The sequence below is a fragment of the Malus domestica genome, chromosome 16 (assembly GCF_042453785.1).
Source record: "Malus domestica chromosome 16, GDT2T_hap1".
NCBI lineage: Eukaryota > Viridiplantae > Streptophyta > Magnoliopsida > Rosales > Rosaceae > Malus > Malus domestica.
This window is the reverse complement of record NC_091676.1, coordinates 4,664,284-4,685,446: the sequence shown is the minus strand read 5'-3', so window position 1 is coordinate 4,685,446 and position 21,163 is coordinate 4,664,284. Positions and strand designations below refer to the sequence as shown.

At 42.0% G+C, this 21,163-nt stretch overlaps 5 protein-coding genes across 6 annotated transcripts; 2 read left to right on the top strand and 3 right to left on the bottom strand.

Moving 5' to 3' along the window:
- Positions 1 to 1,335: 1,335 nt before the first annotated feature.
- Positions 1,336 to 3,363, bottom strand: LOC103402859 (uncharacterized). Of its 2 annotated transcripts, XM_008341629.4 has the most exons (7): positions 3,131 to 3,360; positions 2,935 to 2,964; positions 2,690 to 2,791; positions 2,162 to 2,269; positions 1,950 to 2,004; positions 1,581 to 1,665; positions 1,336 to 1,471 (listed from the first exon to the last, which is right to left on the bottom strand). In XM_008341629.4, exons 1-6 carry the CDS (start codon positions 3,220 to 3,222, stop codon positions 1,594 to 1,596), a joined length of 459 nt encoding a protein of 152 aa, XP_008339851.1. In that variant the 5' UTR covers positions 3,223 to 3,360; the 3' UTR covers positions 1,336 to 1,471; positions 1,581 to 1,593. The 2 variants fall into 2 exon arrangements, with proteins under 2 accessions (XP_008339851.1, XP_017178977.1); XM_017323488.3 differs by having other exon boundaries at positions 1,336 to 1,665; positions 3,131 to 3,363.
- Positions 3,364 to 4,777: 1,414 nt separating this feature from the next.
- On the bottom strand, positions 4,778 to 6,943 carry LOC103402858 (uncharacterized). Its single transcript, XM_008341627.4, has one exon. The coding sequence runs from the start codon at positions 6,338 to 6,340 to the stop codon at positions 5,273 to 5,275; it is 1,068 nt and encodes a 355-aa protein (XP_008339849.1). The 5' UTR covers positions 6,341 to 6,943; the 3' UTR covers positions 4,778 to 5,272.
- A 5,391-nt stretch (positions 6,944 to 12,334) lies between these two features.
- Positions 12,335 to 15,238, top strand: LOC103402856 (uncharacterized). Its single transcript, XM_070815041.1, has 2 exons — positions 12,335 to 13,537; positions 14,047 to 15,238. The coding sequence occupies exon 1, from the start codon at positions 12,517 to 12,519 to the stop codon at positions 13,522 to 13,524; it is 1,008 nt and encodes a 335-aa protein (XP_070671142.1). The 5' UTR covers positions 12,335 to 12,516; the 3' UTR covers positions 13,525 to 13,537; positions 14,047 to 15,238.
- LOC139192773 (uncharacterized) lies at positions 14,356 to 15,081 on the top strand. Its single transcript, XM_070815440.1, has one exon. The coding sequence runs from the start codon at positions 14,356 to 14,358 to the stop codon at positions 15,079 to 15,081; it is 726 nt and encodes a 241-aa protein (XP_070671541.1).
- On the bottom strand, positions 15,119 to 20,750 carry LOC139192675 (probable protein S-acyltransferase 22). Its single transcript, XM_070815040.1, has 9 exons — positions 20,085 to 20,750; positions 19,884 to 19,997; positions 18,719 to 19,102; positions 18,255 to 18,323; positions 18,102 to 18,173; positions 17,536 to 17,664; positions 17,287 to 17,367; positions 16,777 to 16,965; positions 15,119 to 16,303 (listed from the first exon to the last, which is right to left on the bottom strand). Exons 1-9 carry the CDS (start codon positions 20,124 to 20,126, stop codon positions 15,518 to 15,520), a joined length of 1,866 nt encoding a protein of 621 aa, XP_070671141.1. The 5' UTR covers positions 20,127 to 20,750; the 3' UTR covers positions 15,119 to 15,517.
- Between the last annotated feature and the right edge of the window lie 413 nt (positions 20,751 to 21,163).

Here is a 21,163-nt window from a genome sequence, read left to right as displayed (position 1 = left end):
ATATAAAATATTAATATAGTTAAACCGTAATCGTTCAAATAGAAGGAGAAGGAAAAAGAAAGCGAATAGGAGGGAAAAAAATTCTGCTCCCTTTTGCAAAACCCTGGCTTTTTTCCACCATTAACTTCTCTCTTCTACTCTCTGCATCTCTCTCTCTCTCTCTTATGCAAAGAACCATGCACTGCCACGAGAAGAAACAGATGGATTGGGACACAACGTTACGTCAGTTTTGGCAGCCCATCCCTGCCCAGCCCCGCTCTGTACCCTCTCCCGACTCTCATCAAAGTTCTATAAGTCCAGATAGTAAATACATTAGATATAGGTGTCTGATCACGTCATTCGTTCAAACGTTTCTTACAAAATCTTGCCATTCCTAATAAGTATGTGACCCCGCATTAGATCAAAACTCAATCGGTCACGCGCAACCGAGTTTTATACTAATAAAACCCTACAATAATGGTAGAATTTACGTCAATCTTTGTGATGTGATCTGTCTAGAGCCGTATAGATGTAGCCTTTGGATGAAATACTACAGTTTTACCATGTAGGGGTCGGTAGGGTTTCTGTTGTCGGTGATGGAAGCTTTCAATTTCATAGCTTGACCACCTCAACCCAATTTTGCAGGTTTTACACGTCCTTCCATATTACATATATTCTACTGTTATTAACTTATGACGTAATAAATGTTTATCAAATAAGTGGTTTTTTTTAACTCCTCTCAAATATTTTATTATACGGCCGACACCATTAAAATTAATAAGGACAAAAAACTTTAATAAAAATTTGATCACCAATATCGTATGACATGATCAGACACTCCATTCACGTTTTGCCCTATCACACAAAACAAGTAGTGCAAATTAATCAATCCGTCCACAAATCCAGTGTCAATTTGCTGTCACTTTGAAATAACAATTGATCAGAGTTTTCCATGGCCAAATCAAATCAAATCAATTTGGTTGGAGGTGAGGTGACAGAAGAAGGCATCTCTGTTTATTTTGTTCGTTGGCACAAACCGTATTCAGGTGGCATTCCAGAGAGCCACCTCAAGTCTGTGACCTTTAACCTGCAACTACGTCTCTTTTTTCTCTGATGCGATCGCTTAACAAAAATAATACGTTTTTTGTGTGCGTTTGAGGTGGGTGGGAGGAGAAGGGGGGGGGGGGGGGGGTGTTAGGCTCTCCCTATGGGTGGACCGTGTTCGTGTCACACCCATACACTCACCCAACGTCTCCTCCAGGCGAGTATGTGTTTTCGGTCTTGGAGGGAGGCGGTTGGGTGAGAGTGATCATGAGAAAATGGACATATTTCCAAGTGAATTCAAGCTCAAGAAACTGCGGAAGCTTACAAGCGCACATTTTACCATAACATTTATCTGTTTTTACATACTTGATGGCCAAGCGCACTTCCGCAGGTTCTGAATCGAAAAACAAGAGTTGTATGGAGGTCGAAGAGGACTCGTGCTTTCAAGCTTTAAAATATGAAACATCACAGAAGCATGACAACAACTAATCAAAAAGTTAAAGATGTAGTCGCAAACAAGTGTTATTTACTTGGTCGTCATGAGACGGCAAAATTACCAAGTTGCCGGAGTCAAAAAATGCGCTCTGAGGCAGGTTTCTTCTCTGCTGGAAGCTGGAGTATCTCTCGAATCCCTTCGCATACCTGCAAAGAAAATGATAATCAGAGGTGCAAAAGGAGGGAAAATAGAAGGCTGAATCATTGGTCACAATTTCATATTTGCCTTTTCTAGTGTTTCGGTCTTCTACTTTCTACTTTGGGCAGAAATATTGTTGAGTTGACAAGATCACACACTACAAAGAAGCGCAAATATATTCTATCGAAATGACATAAATGGGAGAGCACCAAACAATTTCAACTTCTGCAACACATATCCGAGAAACAAAATGTGATAAGCAGATAGAAAGCATGTTCGGAAGTTTACATACCAGCTTTATCTGAGCTTTAATTGACGCAATAAGGTTAGTGCACTCTTCAACTTGCCTACAGAGATCAACCGAGCGCATTAAAAATGAAAACAGGGGAGACGGGGTATTTCAACGAAACTAGTAGGATACGTTTCACTAATATCTACTAGATTTCAAATGATAAAATCCGTCGAGAAAAACCAACTTGTGCAACAACAAGCAAAAGGCTGTACCTGGCCAACTTTTCTTCTCTTTGAGATATGTAATTCAAAGCTTCAGACCAGGTGAACTCCACATGGAATCCTAGTCCAATATCCACAAATATGCGTCGTGTATCTGGCCTGCAAACGCGCAGAAAAAAGATACAGTGAATAAGCCCCATCCCACATCCGTAACATAGAACAGGTTTAAATCCGTCGATGCTGGAACAATATCAATTCAAATACTAGTAAACAGAAAATAGGAACATATATTACCAGTAGTGAAAATTTTCAATCCATGATAGTAGTGATTAGCTTGATCAAATGTAACCGGTTACAAACTTTTAATCAAAAACAAACTCAAGGGACACTAAGAAGTCTCAATAAAATGTGGTTTACATACGGCTGATTTCCGGTTAGTATCTCCGGTTCTAATTTTCATCAAAAGTTTGTAACCGGTTCTATTAGTGCGTATCTCCCACGGAGAAAGTACACAAAGTATAAGATTGAATTAGTGTGAGCATCAAAAGAGAAGATAGATGCCAAGAGTCCAAGACTCACACATCAGCTTGCATATACACTTCAGAGCCAAGATTAACCAAAGTCCTAAGACTGGTCACACTATTTTTCTCCAAATTCTCTATGTTCTTCCGCAAATCCGAGCTTTCAATTAAACAAAAGTCAAGAAAACATCTTCAACGACCAAAATCACCAAATGGGTTGCAGATTACCAACGTCGAATTTCCAAAAAAATCCCATTCGGGTACAATTCAATTCATCAAAAGAGGGAAAATCGAAAAGGATACAAAACTTTTTGTTGCTCGAACACCTTGTCCCTGCAAAACAAGAATCACACCCAAAAAAAAAAATGATAAGCAAATATGAAACCCTAATGGAGCGCAAGCATGTGTATTTACTGCTCGAGCTTGGTAATGTCCGCAAAGAAAACCCTAGAAAATGGGTTACGGTAAAGTAGTGGGGAGTGGGTGTACGAAACGGTACCGTTGAGCAATGGCGCGAACGAGGTCTGGTTTGAGGCGTTGGTCTACGAAATCCTCGAATTTCTGAATTTTGTTTTGGCGGGAGATGTCCATGAGCCCTGGATTAGCAGAGCTCGCTTGCTTCTTTGCACACAGAAAGTCGGTCTCTGGAGGTAAACGACGATGCAGAAGGAGGGAATGAAAAGTTACAAACAAACGATGTCGTATAAGGCATCTTTTGGTGTGGGGTGGGGGGCCTCGGACCAAATTGGATGGACAGGATTATATATACTGGCTTATCGGGGTCCAGGCCCAAGCCCAAAAATATGTCTACATAGACAAAGGCCTGAAGCTTGGGCGCAGGAACGCGACCTTCGTATGCCATGTTCATACGATTGTAGCAATTGATAGCAGAGTGACCAGGTTTGTGGCAGATTTGACACTGAACACGACCATTGGGATTAAAGCCATGACCTTGCTGAGGGCCAACACCAAGAACACCATCATGAGGAGCACGAGCTCCTGGTTGTCGAATCACGCCACGACCACCTTGAACTTGACCACGGCCGCCACGACCCGCAGCAGCATGAAAACCACGACCACGACCGGCCTGAAAACCGCGCCCTCCACGGCCAGCAACGAGAGCAGTAGGGGCAGCATCAAGGTGGACCACCTGACTCATCTTTTGACGACGTTCGGCACCGAGAAGCAAGGCCTCCAAAGCACCATAAGAGATGGCATCCTCTCGAGCTTGAGCAGAAGAGACGGTGCTTTCAAACGCAGGACCAAAGTTGTTGAGAACAATGGCTACCAAGTCCGAGTCGGAAACAGGAGACCCCGAGAGAGATAGAGTGTCAGCGAGAGAGTTCACACGATCCAAAAAATCAGCAATGGATGAATCACCACGATGTGTGTTCATCAGATCACTCCGAAGTTGCAAAAGACGACCAGTTGATGTGGAAGCATAACGCTCACGGAGAGAAGTCCAAGCGGAGTGAGAACTAGTTTTGCCAATAAGAGTGGCCAAAACAGTGGGGTGAACGGAACTGTTGATCCATGATATAACCATGGCATCCTGCTGCATCCAGAGTTCGAAAGCGGGGTTGACAGTATTGGTGAGATTGCCGTCAGTATCATTGAGAAAAGCCGAAGGGCACTGACTAGTGCCATCAACGAAGGGGACGAGGTTCCTGCTATGAAGCAGGGGTAGCATTTGCGCATGCCAAAGAGGATAGTTGGTACGATCAAGCTTGATCGTCAAAAAATTGGAGACATTAGGGATAGCGGAAGGGGTTAGGGCAGAAGAGGAGTCAGAGGGGGAAGACGCAGAAGAGGCCATGGCGAAGAAGGAAAAAAAAATTCTAGGGTTGTCGTGAGACTTTCTTAGCTCTGTGATACCATAAAGGAGAAATAATCACACATAAGATTATAAAGGCTTAAACAGTTGTTGATGCTCAACTCAGTTAAATCTGAGAGAGGTTGTGTGTTTGTATTTATAGGAATGAATTACAGCAAAGAGTTACAAGTCAAACTGATTACAACTAACTAGTCTATATCAATCCCGAAATATAAGAGATAATACAAGAGTATATCTCCAACTCTTATCAGCAGCATCTGTAGTGGAAGAGTCACAGCAAACAACTAAGTTATGGTTTATCACAAGCATTCATTCCCAAATAGAACCTTTATTTCAATATGTGTGATTCAAGCTTTTGTTTTCCCTTGGATTTTCAGCAAAATCACGTAGAAGTTCAACACATAAATTGTGGAGAAATTTGAAGTAACTTACATGTATCAACTACACTAATTTGGCATAATGTATCTTAAAAATAAAACTATATGAACTACGGATTTTATCAATTTATTCTTGAAGAAAACGACGCTTCCCATCACTTCCTTTGTGGCCTCCAGAAATCTTTTCCTCATCCTTCATCCTCCTAGCTCCCTCAACAAGTCCATCTTTGCACTCAAATGAAGTAAATACTAACTAGCTGAAGGCACTTGAGCTTACCTCTGGCCGTGAACCCTTGCCAGGAAGGTCTACGATGCACAAGTTTGCGCCGTTTAACAGCCGGTGACCACAAACTGGCAACGAAATCCTAATTTTTCGTGCAGCAGCTCCCATCTTCAAAGTAATTGTAACAAATAGGTTATGTTGATGGTGTCATTGAATACCAACTGATTCAGAAGAAAAGTTAACCGTTTCCAAAATGGAATGAGATTCACCATCCAAAGATGTTTCCATCTTAAAAGATCTGCAACTGAAATAGAAAACCGCGCTGTTCATGGAGTCGATAAGCACCACAAACGAATACATGATCACCAAAAGAGGCCCTTCCCAAATGCGCGAAGACCCATCTCCGTAGCTCAAAGTCTTCACCCTATGCTCAAACAATCCCTCGACGAATGCCATTCCAATACTCGACCCAAGAAATATTAGAAGACCAACCTGAGTCTGGCCCTTGATCAGAACCCCAGACTGAACCAGTGCCTCTGGTCCCGAGACATCCTCCAACACAGAGATCACAATAGCAATGTTGCAAATAATAACGGCATTGGCAAAAACAACCGAGAAGATGAGCGCGACCACCATTGCAGCATACACAATATAATTCGGCGACAACCCTACTATCGAACATGCATTGCACACAGCAAGAAGAAGAACCAAAAACAAGACGACACAACCGGCAACCACCATACACATCCACACATAAGTTGAAACAACCCGCCTCCATATCTTGCGCAGAACCAAGTAAAACTGTGATGCATCAAACTTCTTCAGGGAGTAACTACAATACACAGAGTAAACCACCGCGGCTTTTGACAACAACGACAATGTGATGTACAAGGGAAAGCACATCGTACACGAAATAGCCATCTCAGCAAACTTCTGGCAAGAGTGACTGATAAAATCCCTCAAAGGGAGTCCACTGGACTTTGCAATTAACAACATCCTAATGGTTAGTCTCTTTACAAGTGAATGATCAACTACCAAATTCGACAAAAGCAGGGCGGAAACCGGGCAGATTAGCAACAAGGCAATCGCCAAAAACCCCCACGAATTGTACCGGAGAATTCTAACGGTTTCTCTCAAAATTTCCAGAGCACTCATCGAATGAAACCTGTGATCGTTAACGGGGAGTTCTAACTCGAATCTACGCAAATGGGGTTCTTCGGATCCCTCTTTTTTCAAGTGATCCAATCTCATTCTGGGTGAACTGTCAGCTTCCATTTTTTTCTTCAAATCAATCACTCACAACACCAATTCAAACAAAAATTACAATATCTAATATCTATATCTGTATAAATGTGATTGTAATTAAAGATCAAAAGGAGCTAGATTCAACTCAGAACGCAAAACCCAGAAGCCAGATTCACACGAAAAGCTTTACCGGCACTACAGATCTGAGGAGCCACGGAATACAGACGGTACAGTACCTTGAAAGCTGGGAGGCAGCCTTGGGGGTGGCGATGGAGAGGCGTTTCGCGGAGGTTCTGCGGCGGGATAGGCGGAGGAGGAGGAGGAGGAGGGAGCTCCGACTATCATGGAGGATTTGATTGAGAATCGTGCGAGGCGTGTTGACTTTGGGCGTGAAGAAGAATTAAAGCAATGAATCGATGACAGAAGGAATTGCGAGTGGGCACGTCGGTGACTTTAACTTGTTCGTCGGCCTTTTATATCGGATTGTGGTGGAGCTGCCAGCTGCACTACCTGACGACTCTCGACGGGCGACGTTTGGAATTACTTTGGTTTGTTGTTGATTATTAAATGTTTATTCTCGGAGGACTAGGGATTTGTGAAATTTTGGTTTTAGTGAAAAAATAATAACGAAAAAAAAAATTAATTCTGTGCAATTTGATACATTAAGGTTTCGTTTTGGCACTATTTTAAGGAGTGATGTAAGACGATGGGAAGGGATTATTTTCGGATTCTTTCCATTAAGTTCACCAAGGTCATAAAATCGAACGTTTGAAATTTGATTCAACGACTACAAATAGGTGTTCATTTTAAAAATTATAATAATTTTAACCGTTTGATCAAATTTTAAAGGCCCGAATTTGTGATATTGGTGGACATGATGGAAGAGATTTGGAGATGATTCATTTCCTAAGACGAGCCTTTAATTTGCTCACTTGTGCATAAATATAATTACAACTTGATTTTTTTTTTCGACCAGATTATTATTTTGTCATGGTAGTCCACCTTTTTTAAAATTGGGAAAACTCACATAAGTATTTTATCTTTTTCTTGACCATATATGTGATTAATCAGCGCTAGAAATCGAACTACAAGTTAGCACTTGATTTGGAACATGGAGGTATGGCCAAAACATGTGATCTCCCCACCTAGCAACAAACATTAGCATGTGCATATGTGGACTTTTATAACATGTGGTAAGTACTACTTATTTAGTGCATGCATATCTCCTTAAGACATTATGAATCAATGATTTAATAATCATATGGAAAGAAAGGTATCCTAGATTCCTTTCTTTATAAGTAGCATGATAATGGGTTTCCAATTAAACACTCATTTGGTGCAACTACCACCTAAGCAATAGATCTAAGTCTTTTGTATTGATAGCAATTAATACTGTAATTTAGTGATATTTATATATATATATATATATATTTTTTTTTTTTTTTATAAGTGAGAATTTTTATGTTCGATTCATTTAGATGGCGGTATAATATTTGTGAAATATAAAAGAAATATAGAATGAAAGTCAATAGAATAAAAAAGAAAGAGTAAAGTGATGTTTGAAGTACTATTTAAGGGATATTTGATAAAATAAACCAAAACCTAATTGAAATATTGCGGAGCCAAAAATAATCACAAGGCGACACGTGGATTTTTGGGTGAAGATGACAAATTTACCCTTGAGGCATACCAGGTCTCTTACACGCGAGTAGTGGAGAATCATTTATCAACCAAATCAGGAGTACCCAAAATAGGTAACAAGTTCAAATTTATCTCATCCATCCTCATTCCATAACCTCCAAAAACCTCCCAAAACACTTCTTTTATTATGATAATTAGCCAATTAATATATTTATACCTAATTAATATATTAATTGCTAATTGAATCACCAAATAACACCCCAAAACACACTTAAAGGCCGGCCACACCCCATTCCCTATATATATGACCCTATTTCTTCTAAAAAGCTAAGTTGATACTTTTGCAAAACTCCCAAAAATCCTCTAAACACTTTTTCTCTCTAAATTCTAACTTTGGCATCAGAGGTTCTTCGGCCAAAGCCCCCCTATTCATTGTGGGCGCGTGAGGTTCTTGGCCTTGACCAAAGGTGTTAATTGTTTTGTAGGTGCAATTTTGTCCAAGAAGAAGAAGATGAAAATTTGCATCCACAAATTGGTGCTTTCATTGAGAGTTGAGATTCACACTCGTAGAAGACTCTCACACAAAAAGGTTTTTTCTCTATTTTCTCTATTTACTAGTCCATTTGTATTTTTCGTGCGTTCTTATTAATAGAAATTTTTATTTGCAAATATTCTTTGATAAAACGTGAAATACAATAGCTAGAAATTTAGAAAATTCCACAAGTGAAAATTCCAATATTCAAGAAATGGGACCCCGGTGATCCACAAGACTAAATGTGATCTTAGGGGGAGCGGCACCGCCACCACAAGGCTCAACCATGGCAACCACCGCGGTGGCCACCATGGTAATCACCCACGGCGAGGTCCATGACTCCACCACCACAGCCTGAGCCATGTCACTCCATGCCCAACGCGAGCCCTATGCATTGCCAAGTCGAGCTCAAGCCTCGCATTCACGAGCATCAACGCCGAGCAGCCTGCTTCCGCAGCCTTGCCTGTTCCCACATCCCAACTTGCTCCCGATGAGCGGCCCACTCCCATAGCCCATCCTACTCACATTGAGCTGCCCACTCTTGTGGCCTAGCCTGCTCCCCACAAGCAGTTAACTCCCATGGCCCAGCCTTCTCTAGCTGAGCAGCCCACTCTCGTGGCCCAGCCTATTCCCGACAAGCAGCCCAGTCTGCTCCCATCGAACAGCCCACTCTCGTAGCCTAGCCTGCTCCCGACCAGCAGTCCACTCCCATAGCCCAGCCTACTCTCGTGGCCCAGCCTGTTTCAGCCGAGCAGCCCACTCTCGTAGCCCAATTCGGTCCAAGATTAGTTCAACCATCCCGGTTTCAAATTTTTGGGCTTACGATCGAACCGAGGGCATTCTTACCACATTTCTCCACGGATTTGACATTTCCCAACTCAAATCTCACGCCCAAAGTCTACCACATTTCCACTGCTTAAGGAGGCACATTCCTTCCAAGCTTTTCGAATCCAAATGGTGAACAACACTTGTCTCAACAAGTCATATAGTTGACAAGAGCCCTAGCACAGCAAACAACCTTGGTGAACCAGCTCTTACAGCGCACCAAGATGCAACGTGCCCAAAACGAGGTGTCCCAAAGTAGGACAAAAGCAGATGAAGAACTTCTCCAGCAGCATCCTAGCAAACAGCCACTTGACCATCCACGAACCAAGCGTTTGGGCATAGTACACTCCCGATTGGGCCCCCGAGATAACATATATTCTCGTCTTAGCACGTGGAAGAGCATGCACTATCGACTAGGCCCACGGACGAGCATACATTCACGGTTGAGGACGTACTCCAATAATCAACATAAGCAGTCTTCTAAGCGAAGTATTCATTCACGGCTAGGCTCGTAATGAGTATCCTCCACATTACATCGAAGCAGACAGCACAACAGATGAAAAGAAGCAGTCACTCAATCCGGCTCAAGTTCGACCAACAGCTTGTGAGTTACACGATCGCCTGCTAGGAACATACTACATCCACCGCAGCCACGGCATAAACGAGCCGAACATATGGAATAACAGCTTAGACCAGCACATCACGATCAAGGGTAGTCGAGAGCTCTGCCACCCCAACAAAGAAAAATTTAGGAAGAAGTAGAAAGGCTCCTGACCAAGCGATTGCGCAATTTCTCGCGCCAACTAAGCCTCAAAAGGGTATACTCTCCGGTGCGAGAGGATAAACTAATTGCTCTGCAGTGCAAGAGGGTAAACCAATTCCTCGACACCCAAAAGGGTTTGCTCTCTAGTGTGAGAGGATAAACTAATTGTTCTCCAGTGCGATAGGGTAAACCAATTCCTCAACACCCAAAAGGGTATCATTTCCAGTGCGAGAGGATAAACTATTGTTCTTTAGTGCGAGAGGGTAAACCAATTCCCCGACACCCCAAAGAGTCTGCTCTCCAGTGCGAGAGGATAAACTAATTGCTTTCCAGTGCGAGAAGGTAAACCAATTCCCTGACACCCATATGGGTTTGCTCTCCAATGCGAGAGGATAAACTAATTGATCTCCAGTGCGAGAGGGTAAACCAATTCCCCGACACCTATATGGGTTTGCTCTCCAGTGCGAGAGGGTAAACTAATTGATCTCCAATGCAAGAAGATAAACTAATTGTTCTCTAGTGCGATAGGGTAAACTAATTGTTTTCCAGTGCGAGAGTGTAAACTAATTGCTCTCCAGTGCGAGAGGGTAAACTAAATCCCTGACACCTATCTGGGTAAGCTCTCCAGTGCAAGAAAGCCACATAGTTCAAAAGATCGAATGCTTTAAGATTAATTAAGCAACAAATGTTGAAAAATTAAACTCAAGCAGTTTCCTCATTTTCAGCAGGTAGCCCAGACGTGGCAGCCCAAACAATTGCCTATCCCATGCCACTTCCTCGTCCTATGCCGAACCAATCCTTGGCTACAATCAAGCCGAGCTGCTCAAGCAATGGCCTCTGCCACATCACCTCTTTGGCCCATGCCAAGCCGACTCCTGGCCACCCCAACGACTACCCCGTAGCAGCACCACCTAAGAAGAAGACAAGAAGAAATTAAGTTTTTATTACATTGGTGCGACACGGAGAAGATGAAGAAAGCTACAAAAGACGATCCTTTCCACGGGTAAGATGTAGAAGATTGCTAGAGGAGAGGGAACAAATATCCTCTAAGCTCTCTCTCTCTTGTAGGGTAGAATGAATCATTCTCCAAAGTTGATTTAAAAACCCACTTAAGGTGGACTTAAATAGGCTTTGAGAGAAATTTATTTCCTTTTCCTAGAAGGGTCTAATTTCATATTAAAGAGATAATCTGCATCAAAACAGGAAGCAGTCCTAAGTTTTCTAGAGTAAGAAGATCTCTACACCTGCTGCACTTTCCTACGAGCAGTCTAGCAGGTGTGGGGGCATTTGTGGAGCCAAAAATAATCACAGGGCGACACGTGGATTTTTGGGTGAAGATGACAAAATTACCTTCGAGGCATACCAGATCTCCTACACGCGAGCAGTGAAAAATCATCCATCAACCAAATCAGGAGTACCCAAAATAGGTAACAAGTTCAAATTTATCTCATCCATCCTCATTCCATAACCTCTAAAAACCTCCCAAAACATTTATTTTATTATGATAATTAGCCAATTAATATATTTATACCTAATTAATATATTAATTGCTAATTGAATCACCAAATAACACCCCAAAACACACTTAAAGGTTGGCTACACCCCATTCCTTATACATATGACCCTATTTCTTCTAAAAAGCTAAGTTGATACTCTTACAAAACTCCCAAAAATCCTCTAAACACATTTTCTCTCTAAATTCTAACTTTGGCATCGGAGGTTTTTCGGCCAAAGTCCCACAATTCATCGTGGGCGCGTGAGGTTCTTGGGCTTGACCAAATGTGTTGATTGTTTTATAAGTGCAATTTTGTTCAAGAAAAAGAATGCATAAATTTGCATCTACAAATGTGAGTAAAATTTACACGAACAAATGCTTTTAATTATGCTATCTCAATTCTATCACATTGTTATAACTTTTGGTTAGGATCGAGGGCCACATAGTTATTGACATACATTTTGACACCGTCTTTGTAAGGCCTACTTCGTAACTTTTTTCAACAATTTGAACTGTTAATCTCTTAGTCTTCTTTCAACGATCATGTTTACAAAAAATTACGCAAATTCGAAATCATACGACCATTGAATTAAAGTTACTCATTTTAGTTGTTATTTACAAAACCGCATTCGTCTATTTTCTTCACTACAAATAAATATGTAAATAGTTTTAAATTTGTCAATTTTTTTTGAAATGATGATCTTTGAATAATGATTGAAATATAGACGATTTGATCACTGAAAAAGGTTTATTAAGTCCGTCCTACAAAGTAAATGTAAAAAGTATGTGTAAAGAAAATATCCCAAACTCATCGGAATAATCCAATCCTATCCGAACCACCTTCCTCCAAAGAAAACTGAAAAGGACAAACAAAACATCATCTTCTTCATCATTTGCTTCCTTCCACCTGCAATTCCAAAACCATCAAACTTCTTCACTTCCGATCCGCCATGGCAACCCCATCTCCGCCTCTAACCGTTTTCACAGTCCTCAACGAATCCAAGCGCATAGTCAACGCCCACTCCCGCCACTTCTTAGCCCTCTCAGTCCTCTTCCTCCTCCCTCTCGCCTTCTCCTCCACCGTCTACCCCACCATCCAGAACCTTCTCGCCGATCGAGTCAGAGACAACCCCAAGCTATTCCTCGAAATCTCAACTTTGGACGCCCAACGGCGCCAACCCATCATCCCCGCCAAAACCCTTCTTGTCGCCCTCGCTTTCTCCCTCTTCGCCGTCGTCTTCTCTCTCTGCGCCCTGGGGTCGATCACTTACAGTGTGTTTCATGGATTCTATGGCCGGCCGGTTAAGCTCGTCTCCGCCGTCAAATCCGTCGCCTCCTCCTTCCTTCCCCTGTTGGGTACTGCTCTAATTTCCCAGATCCTCATTTTATTGGTTTTTATTCTTTTCGGGCTGTTCGTGTTCTTGGTGGTTCGCAGCGCTGAGCTTATGGGATTTGAAATTGAGTACTATTCGCCTTATTTCATTGGGTTTGTAGCAGTTGTTGTGGCTGCTCTGTTTCTGGTTTTGCTCCATCTTCAAGTAAATTGGACACTTGCTGGTGTGGTTGTTGTGCTGGAATCGAAATGGGGGTTTGAATCCTTGACTCGAAGTGCGAATTTGATCAAGGGAATGAGAGGGGTGGCCTTGTGCTTGCTGATGTTTTTCGGGTTTTTCTTGGGGGTTTTGGGGTTCTGCAGTTGGGTTTCGGCATTGGATTTGAAGGGGGATACTGATGGGTGGAAGAGCTGGGCGTTTGTGGTGCAAATTGTGGTGACTGCGACTTCTCTCGTGCTGCTGATGCTCTACAATGCCGCTGCGAATGCGGTGTTGTATATGTATTGCAGGGCTGTGAATGGCGAGCTTGCCACGGAAATCGCTGAGGAGTTTGCTAGGGAGTATGTGAGCTTGCCCTTCGACAACGGAAAAGTCCCTCATGTTGTTTCGGTTGCATATGCTTGACGAGGAGTTTGAGGTCAGTCAGTCACCTTAGTTCATCAGCGTCGAACTTTATTTGTAAATAGACCTGTAAATACAAATCGTGTTGCCTTATTTTCGTGTTTTGATGATTGTGGGAAACGGTTGGCTTTATTGTTTTCGAATTGGTATGTGAAGTGAAGCCATTGTGCTTGCAGTTGCACCTCCATTGGAAAACAACTTGAATGTGTGATATGTATGTAATGTCTGAAAGTAATGATTCCCTCGATTTGTTTCAACGGAGAAGCTGCCTGCGCAGTTAGCTCCGTCGATAGTAAAGTTGATACGAGGTGCATAACTCACCTTGCTGAATCTGGGTTATTTTGATATGGCTAGTCCTCCAAGCTTGAGCTTCTTTGAGTTCTCTGGTTTTGGTAGTTTGTTTGTTTAGGATGCTGTGAAAGGCTCTAATGGTTAAAAACTCATTGCTTTGGCCTTTGGCCTTAAAACCAATTTCCAAATTGCGAGTCTAACAAGGCGGCATTTTGGCCTTATATTTGGATGCAGTGAAGCGCGGATAACTGCACAACCTCTCGGTGCCGGCCTCCAGGTCCTTTGGCTTTTGTATGAAACAAAGAGAGTAGTAACTACATAAACTGTCCTTACAGTCCGTTTCTTCCTTACTCAACCATGGCAAGCCAAGTACTGAGTACAACGCCAAGCCTAATCAACGCCCCCACCGCCTGCTTCTTAGACCTCTTGGCCATCTTCCTTCTCCCCCTCACTTTCTTCCTATCCACCATCGCCTACCCAGCCTTCCTTGATTTCTACCCCAACCCCTTCTCAGTAAGTCTCACAATTCCCACCATCCCCGACATGACTGTTTTGACCTTCATCACCTTCCTTCTTTTTCTCCTCATCTCCTCTCTCTGTGCTGTCGGGTCTATCACCCACAATGCATTTCATGGACTCCATGATCGGCCTGTGGCACTGTACTCGGCTATCAAGTCGGGTCTGGCTTCCTTCTTTCCTCTTCTGGGTACTCTTGTGGTCTCGCAAATTGTGGTCTTGTCGATTTTTATTTCGTTTGGAGTATTTCTGTCTCTGGGGGTTGGAGTGATGGAGGAGTCTTGGTCGGCCTATTTCAGGGCCGTCTCTGCGGCGGGCCTCTTTGCACTGCTGCTCTACCTTCAAGTGATGTGGAGCCTGGCATTTGCGGTTGTTGTGGTGGAATCCAAGTGGGGATTTGGCGCCCTGATTCGAAGCTGGCGTTTGGTCTGTGGAATGAGACTCAGAGGCGTTGTGTCGTGTTTGATGGTGCTGTCTGGGGCTTTGAGTTCGATTTTGGGTTTGTTTAGCTGGCTTTTGGAAGTGGCATCGGAGTCCAGGGCCGCGGCTTGGAAGAGTTGGGCAATTGCTGTGCTGTTGGCGGTAACTACGATTTTGCAGATGGTGGTGCTGCTCTACCATGCGGTGGCGATCACCATAGTGTACCGCAAGGCAGCAGTTGGTGGTGGTGAGGAAGTTTCTAATCCGGTGGATTATGTGCAATTGGATATGGGGGATGATGAGTTAGTTTCTGCTTCTGTTGCATCTGTTTAATTCCATTTAAGTAAGATGCAAGCATTTGGGGAAGCACTTTTAATTAAGAAGCACTTTTTATTTAAGAAACACATGAAGAATCAAATTAATCATCTGTCAGTACAAAACATGGAAGCAAAATATAATACATTATTAAATCCGGAAGCAAAATATATAATCAAGGCTATTCTGAAAGCGTTTTTAGACGTTCCAAAAGCGATTCCATCCCGGCAACAAGCTCTGTATGAATTGGGAAACCTTTTGAAGGAGTAAATCCAGCAGAGGCTGTGGCTGCAATTAAGCTCTCATCAGATTAGACAATACAAAAGTATGTGCATCTGAGTTAAAAGTTTGAAACCAAACTCTTTGAAAATTTTCTATACATGGCATGCCACGCCTGGTTCCTTGCCGGCCTCACAAATGAAAGAATTAAAATTAAAATCACAGTCGATGATGATCAGAGCTTTCTTGTGTTAGCCGGGCCGGAGGATGAGGAGGCGTTCAGTTTGACAAACCGTTCGTCCTGATCAGAGCCAAAGAGAAGGTTACTCCAGTTTGTTGATCTTTGAACGATTCTAGTAGGAACCCTGTCGCTGTCTTCTCCACCCGATGCTTCATACCCTTCGTAACCATCACTGGTTGACCTTGATAGTGGTATTTCCCTCTGACCAGCTGCAATAGCACCAGGCAGACCTGTAAGCCGCCTTGCCTCTTCAGCTCCTGATGATGACACCCGGAAGGGATGGATGTCAGGTGAGTCTAAGCTGCTATCGGGAGAAGAAGCAACAATCCCTGTGGAGCTTGACATAGCTCGGCTTGTTTGGAAAGCACTCCGAGCTTCAAGCTGAAGGGGGGCCAAACTAGTCGATGTCTCAGTAAAGCCCTTGTCAACAGCTTTAGCTGAACCCTTCGTTATAGCCTCCATGGGAAGGTCAGCTGGGAGTCGCACCCGCTTAGTAGCCCGCCTTCTATTATTGTCAGGGCGTGGAACCATTCTGCGCCCACCGCTGCCAAAGCTGCTGTCTCTTTCTAGTACAAAAGGAGCATCCCGTCTCACAGGCTGCAGGATCTTGGACTTCTTTCTTGCCTCTGCTGCAGCTTTTGATACCTCTTCGGCGTTTAATCTTGCCAGAGTCCACGGACTTATCTTTACTGGTGCATTCTTCTTCTTAACTGGTCCCTCTCCCACCATCTTTTTTCCGTATGAACTGACAGATCCGGTCTCTGGGGGTACAACATCAAACTGGAAAAGGGAAAACGGCAAAACAAATAATCAGCCGATTTCGTTTACGATCCTTATTCTAATTTCAGGGCAGCTGCTGGAATTTACAGTCTATTCCTACTTGCAGCACTAAAAACTGGTGGAGTGTTGCCATATGCGCATCATTCATTACAAAAGAAAAGGGATACGTTCTGGTAGATAATGTGAAAATAAAGTTCCCTAAATTTAACAGAACAACTACAGAAAAAGCAATTATACGATTTTCGCATCCAAATGCTACAGATACACACAAGCTTCAATGACCCTAGATAAAAGGCTTTCAAACATAAATTATGCAGGCCAAAATTCACATCGCATTCTCTTTCATGCTGATGCTAAGGAGAAGAAACACTAGAAAAGTCCACAACTTGGAAAACAACCACCCGATGGAACAAGTATAAACACAGATTAGGAAGCACTCTCTACTGCAGCAAAACAGTTGCAGTTCAGATTACCTGATCTTCTAGGAAAAGTCGTGGAGGTGTACACCATGCGCCACGGTGGAAAGTATTAAAGGAGCTTGCACTACTTAATCCAGTAAGTGAGCTAGCAGGAGACATTTGAGCACTCTGCTGACCTCCAACTCCTTGTTGCTCTTGCTCCTGCTCCCTCAAAGCGATGATGTAATCATATGTGCTGATTCCCTGCACAATTTCAGATTACCATTGTTAGCTAATTAACAATTTATTGTATTCACCTAACATATATGCTGCGTGAAAAAGGAAAAGAAAGCTTCTGCAACGGAAACTGTTACGCAAGAAATTGAGGTGAAACCGACAGATATTCTATGGAAAAGTATTGTCCTTAAACAACTAACTTTTATTGAACTGTGAAACAGGTGACTAATGACTACTAGAGAAAAAGACATTGAAGCCATGTAAACGGATCCTAAAACTGTAATGATAAAAATGACCCAAACGATTATAATGACTTCATTCTATGTATGAAGCAATTGCGAGGCTAACCTTCTTTATAAGGAGGATATGAAAAAAGAAAAGCTGTACAAGTGGAAGGGTTGCAATCATAGCCAAAAGGCTGCACACTGCCTGCAAAGTTTAAGAATTTCATGAGTTGTATAATACAAGCACAAAACAGATAAATTAATTCTCATGATGTAGGAATTGCTCAGCTCGACTAGAAAAGCCATGAATTTACACAAGGTTGATTAGGACTTGCAGCTAAATTAGAAATCAAGACAACAGCTGAAGACTCACCACCACAATGATGAAAGGCACCAAAGTGAAACTGCTTCCCAACTTGGATGAAATATCCACAGAGAACTGCTTCCTCTTGATAATACAGCAGATAAGCACGAAGATTCCAGTTGACCATTGTAAAATAAGCTGCAATCTCAAGACCATGGTGCACAAACCATGTACATACCTGTCAATAATTAATTGGAATGAAAGTGACTTGAAAATAAAAATGCTTACTCTGAGGCGATCTTCAGGTTCCGGCTTGTTGCTTTTGGGCTTAATGACAAAAAATATAGGATAAAGAAACCAGGAAAGACTGTCGAGGTAACAGTTGGGGAAAGCCAATGGCAAAACGAAATTGATTAGCAATACTGCCAAGAACGAGTTCTACAAGTTCTAAAGCAAAGGTCCTACTGCATAAGTAATAGATGACATGGAATCACTGGCAAAGCTTCATCAAGATTTTAAAGAAAAGGCTAGAGTGCAGGGGGGATGATCATAGGGCACGGGTTACCTGGAACTGGAGCAAACTCAAAGGGCTATTAAAGAATCTTAATAGGCAAAGAATGGAGGGGCATGCTTACCAAGAGGAGAGAAGTAACCATAAGGGTGAAAAATTGTCGGTAATTCCTTTTGCCAATACAGTTATTAAGCCACTACAAATCAAAATTGAATGAAGTTAGAGGAGTTAAAAAGGCACACAAAACGGATATTCAACCAATCAAGATCATGCATACCCTGCAGTGATGATCAAACTGGTCTACGCATTTGTCACAAACTCTGCAGTGCTTGCTGTACTTGTAAACCTGCATGCAAAGAATTATTTGAATTACATTACTAAGTACACTATCAAAGCAAATGCCATGAATATTTCAGGAATGGCTAGGAGATGCTTGAGAAGATATTAGGAGTAAATGATCGCCAACAGGTTACATTTTAATTAAGCTTTTTCTTGGAAAACAAAAAATAAAATTGGAAAAGTTGTTAGGGCAATGATGAAACGCAACCAATTCAACTTTGCAGTAGGATATCTCCTAAATGTAAACCAAAACTAGAATGCCAAATATCTACTTGCAACACTATTGTCCTGACACACCAAATGAGTCCTTTTCAGTTTCTGCTGCTTGTTATCAAATACAGAACACGACTCAACAAATGTATGGGAAATGAATTTTCGTAGAGTTCAAGTGCATTTACACACCTCAACTTCACATAAACTGCAATAGAACATGCCGTCTTCACTTTGTTGCAGAGACTCCTCACTTGAACCGGAGCAATTGCACACATAAGCACATGGAGAGCAAGCTAGTAGAAAGCAAGATGTATGTTCTGATGGACTCTTTCCACCATCACTGCTGGACATTTTAGAAGTCCCATCTTTGCCCAGAACATCCTTATCCAAAGGTTTTCCAGCTGCATTAGCATCATTCATTGATGATGTTGATTCCCCACATAGTTTAGAATCTTTTGTTCTTGTATGTTTTTCATCGGCTGGAATGTTGAGATATTTTTTAGACCGAAAAACTCGTGGATCTGCCGGATCAGCAGCTGCGCACCATATATATAGGCCGAAGACACATGTAATCTGAAAAGAAAATAGATGTTACAACTTAACAAGCAGAACATTGGTAGAAGTATATTATAGCGGATGCAATCAAGACAAATGTACATCTATTTTGATGTTCCTTTCACTCAAACAGACTATCTTCCGAGTCTAATGTTCGCCTTTTATCTTTAAGTTTTCTTGAGCTAAGCATCATTTTGTTCTTCATCCTTCTCAGAATCAAAATCCCCGAGCAAAGTGAAATTAAATGTGGTCCAGATTCTCAAGGCCATGAAAACGGAGAGCAAAAAGAACGGTGGACTAACCCCTCATACCTCATCCTAGATATTCATAAAATCAACACAACTGGATTGCTACCAAAGAAATGACTTCACAGACTAAAGATATTCTCCGGACGAGCTTATTTGTTAATCTCGAAAGGGCATTGCAACAACGGCAGAAATCACTTCAAAAATTTCGAACGACCTCATTTCAAAATCTCATGTTTGGAAACTTCATGCCTCAGAAATCAAATAGGATAAAAGACAAGCAACCCATTTCCGTTATAAGATAAAGTGAATGATAAGTACCAAAGTCCAAAATTAATCAAACAACCCAGAAACAGCAAGAACCCAGATTCGAGAATAAATTTTAGACATAAATAACAACCAAACGCTTTTTCTTTTTTTTTTCTTTTTTTTTTGAGAAGAAACGAAAAATCACATGGAAACAAGAAGAGAAAGCACGGATCTCAGTTATCAACCCACAAAAATTAGCAGAAAATTGTACAAGAATTTAAGGGATTCAAGAAAAAATGGCTTACAAGAGGAGTGTAGAGTCCCATCACAATATACTGAAAAATCTTCCTTCCAACAAAAGGAGCAAAGAACACATAGAAGGCAAAGGCCAGCGCCAGAAATACGGCAACAGCCACCACCTTTAGAGATGTAAAAACAACCCCAGAAAACAAGATTAGTACTCCAATTCACCGAGCTTAAACAACAATGGCGACGAAGATTTATACCTGGAGAGGATGGTAAGGAAGCTGCCATCCATGCTTCCTCATTTTTCAGCTGGAATGCTGAAAACCCAAGACTGAATAGCAGATTAAACAATGAATGGGGAAGAAAAACAGTGACTTGGGTATCTCTTTCACTTATTTTCCTCCACTTTCCCTCATTTTCCTGGAAAATAAAAGATAATTGAGGTAGTGCGGAACCAACCCAACAGAGATTAACATTTTCCAGGAGGGTGTCTAATCAGAGAGAAAAAGCAGCTCAAAGGATGGAGAGAGAGAGTGGGTTTTAGAGATGAATAAGCAACAAACAGCAATGGGGAAGGTTTGTCCTGGTTCACTCAATCATAACCTTTGAGTTATGGAAGGTGAGAGAAAGGAAGAGGACCTTTGCTGGTTTTGGGTTTTGGGTTTTCTCTTGTTTCTTCCTGCAGGGCCTTTTTTCACTAGAGCAAAGATCTATGACTGATTGACTGTACACAATGAGACGTGAGGAGAGAGAGAAAGGAGAGAGAGAGAGAGAGAGAGAGAGCGGTCTCTGGTTTTCTTTCGTTGCCTATAATTTACCCACGACCCACCTTTTCTTTTTTTTCCTTGTTGCTGGCGTTGCCTTTTCCTCTGGGCGAACCAGTCCAGCGGACAGTTCACAGTCGTTTCCTTCTCCTTTTTGTAATCGCCCTCGACCACCATACAAACGTGTGTACCTCCGTAATGGGTACGTAACGCTTGTTATCATGGCGGTATTTAAAATTAACAGAGACACCGCTGTTACATAAAGTGTTTGAAACTAAAAACATATTGTTATGTGTAAATTCTTTATAATCAATTTTAGAATATCGCTAGTTGCGTAAAACAGTTAAAACACATGACGTTGTGTTATACTCGAGATGTCACTGTAATTGCACAATTAATATAAATAAGTCGGTCTGATCACAATAGCGCATCAAGTGTAGATAAGTCACTTCTTCTATCCTCTTGCTCTCTCCCCTCATTTTGTGGAATTGGATTAAATCTTCCTCTTGTAGAAAGGAAGGAAGACAATTGGGGGGGGGGGATTTATTATGAATTTTGTGGCAAAATTTGTACTT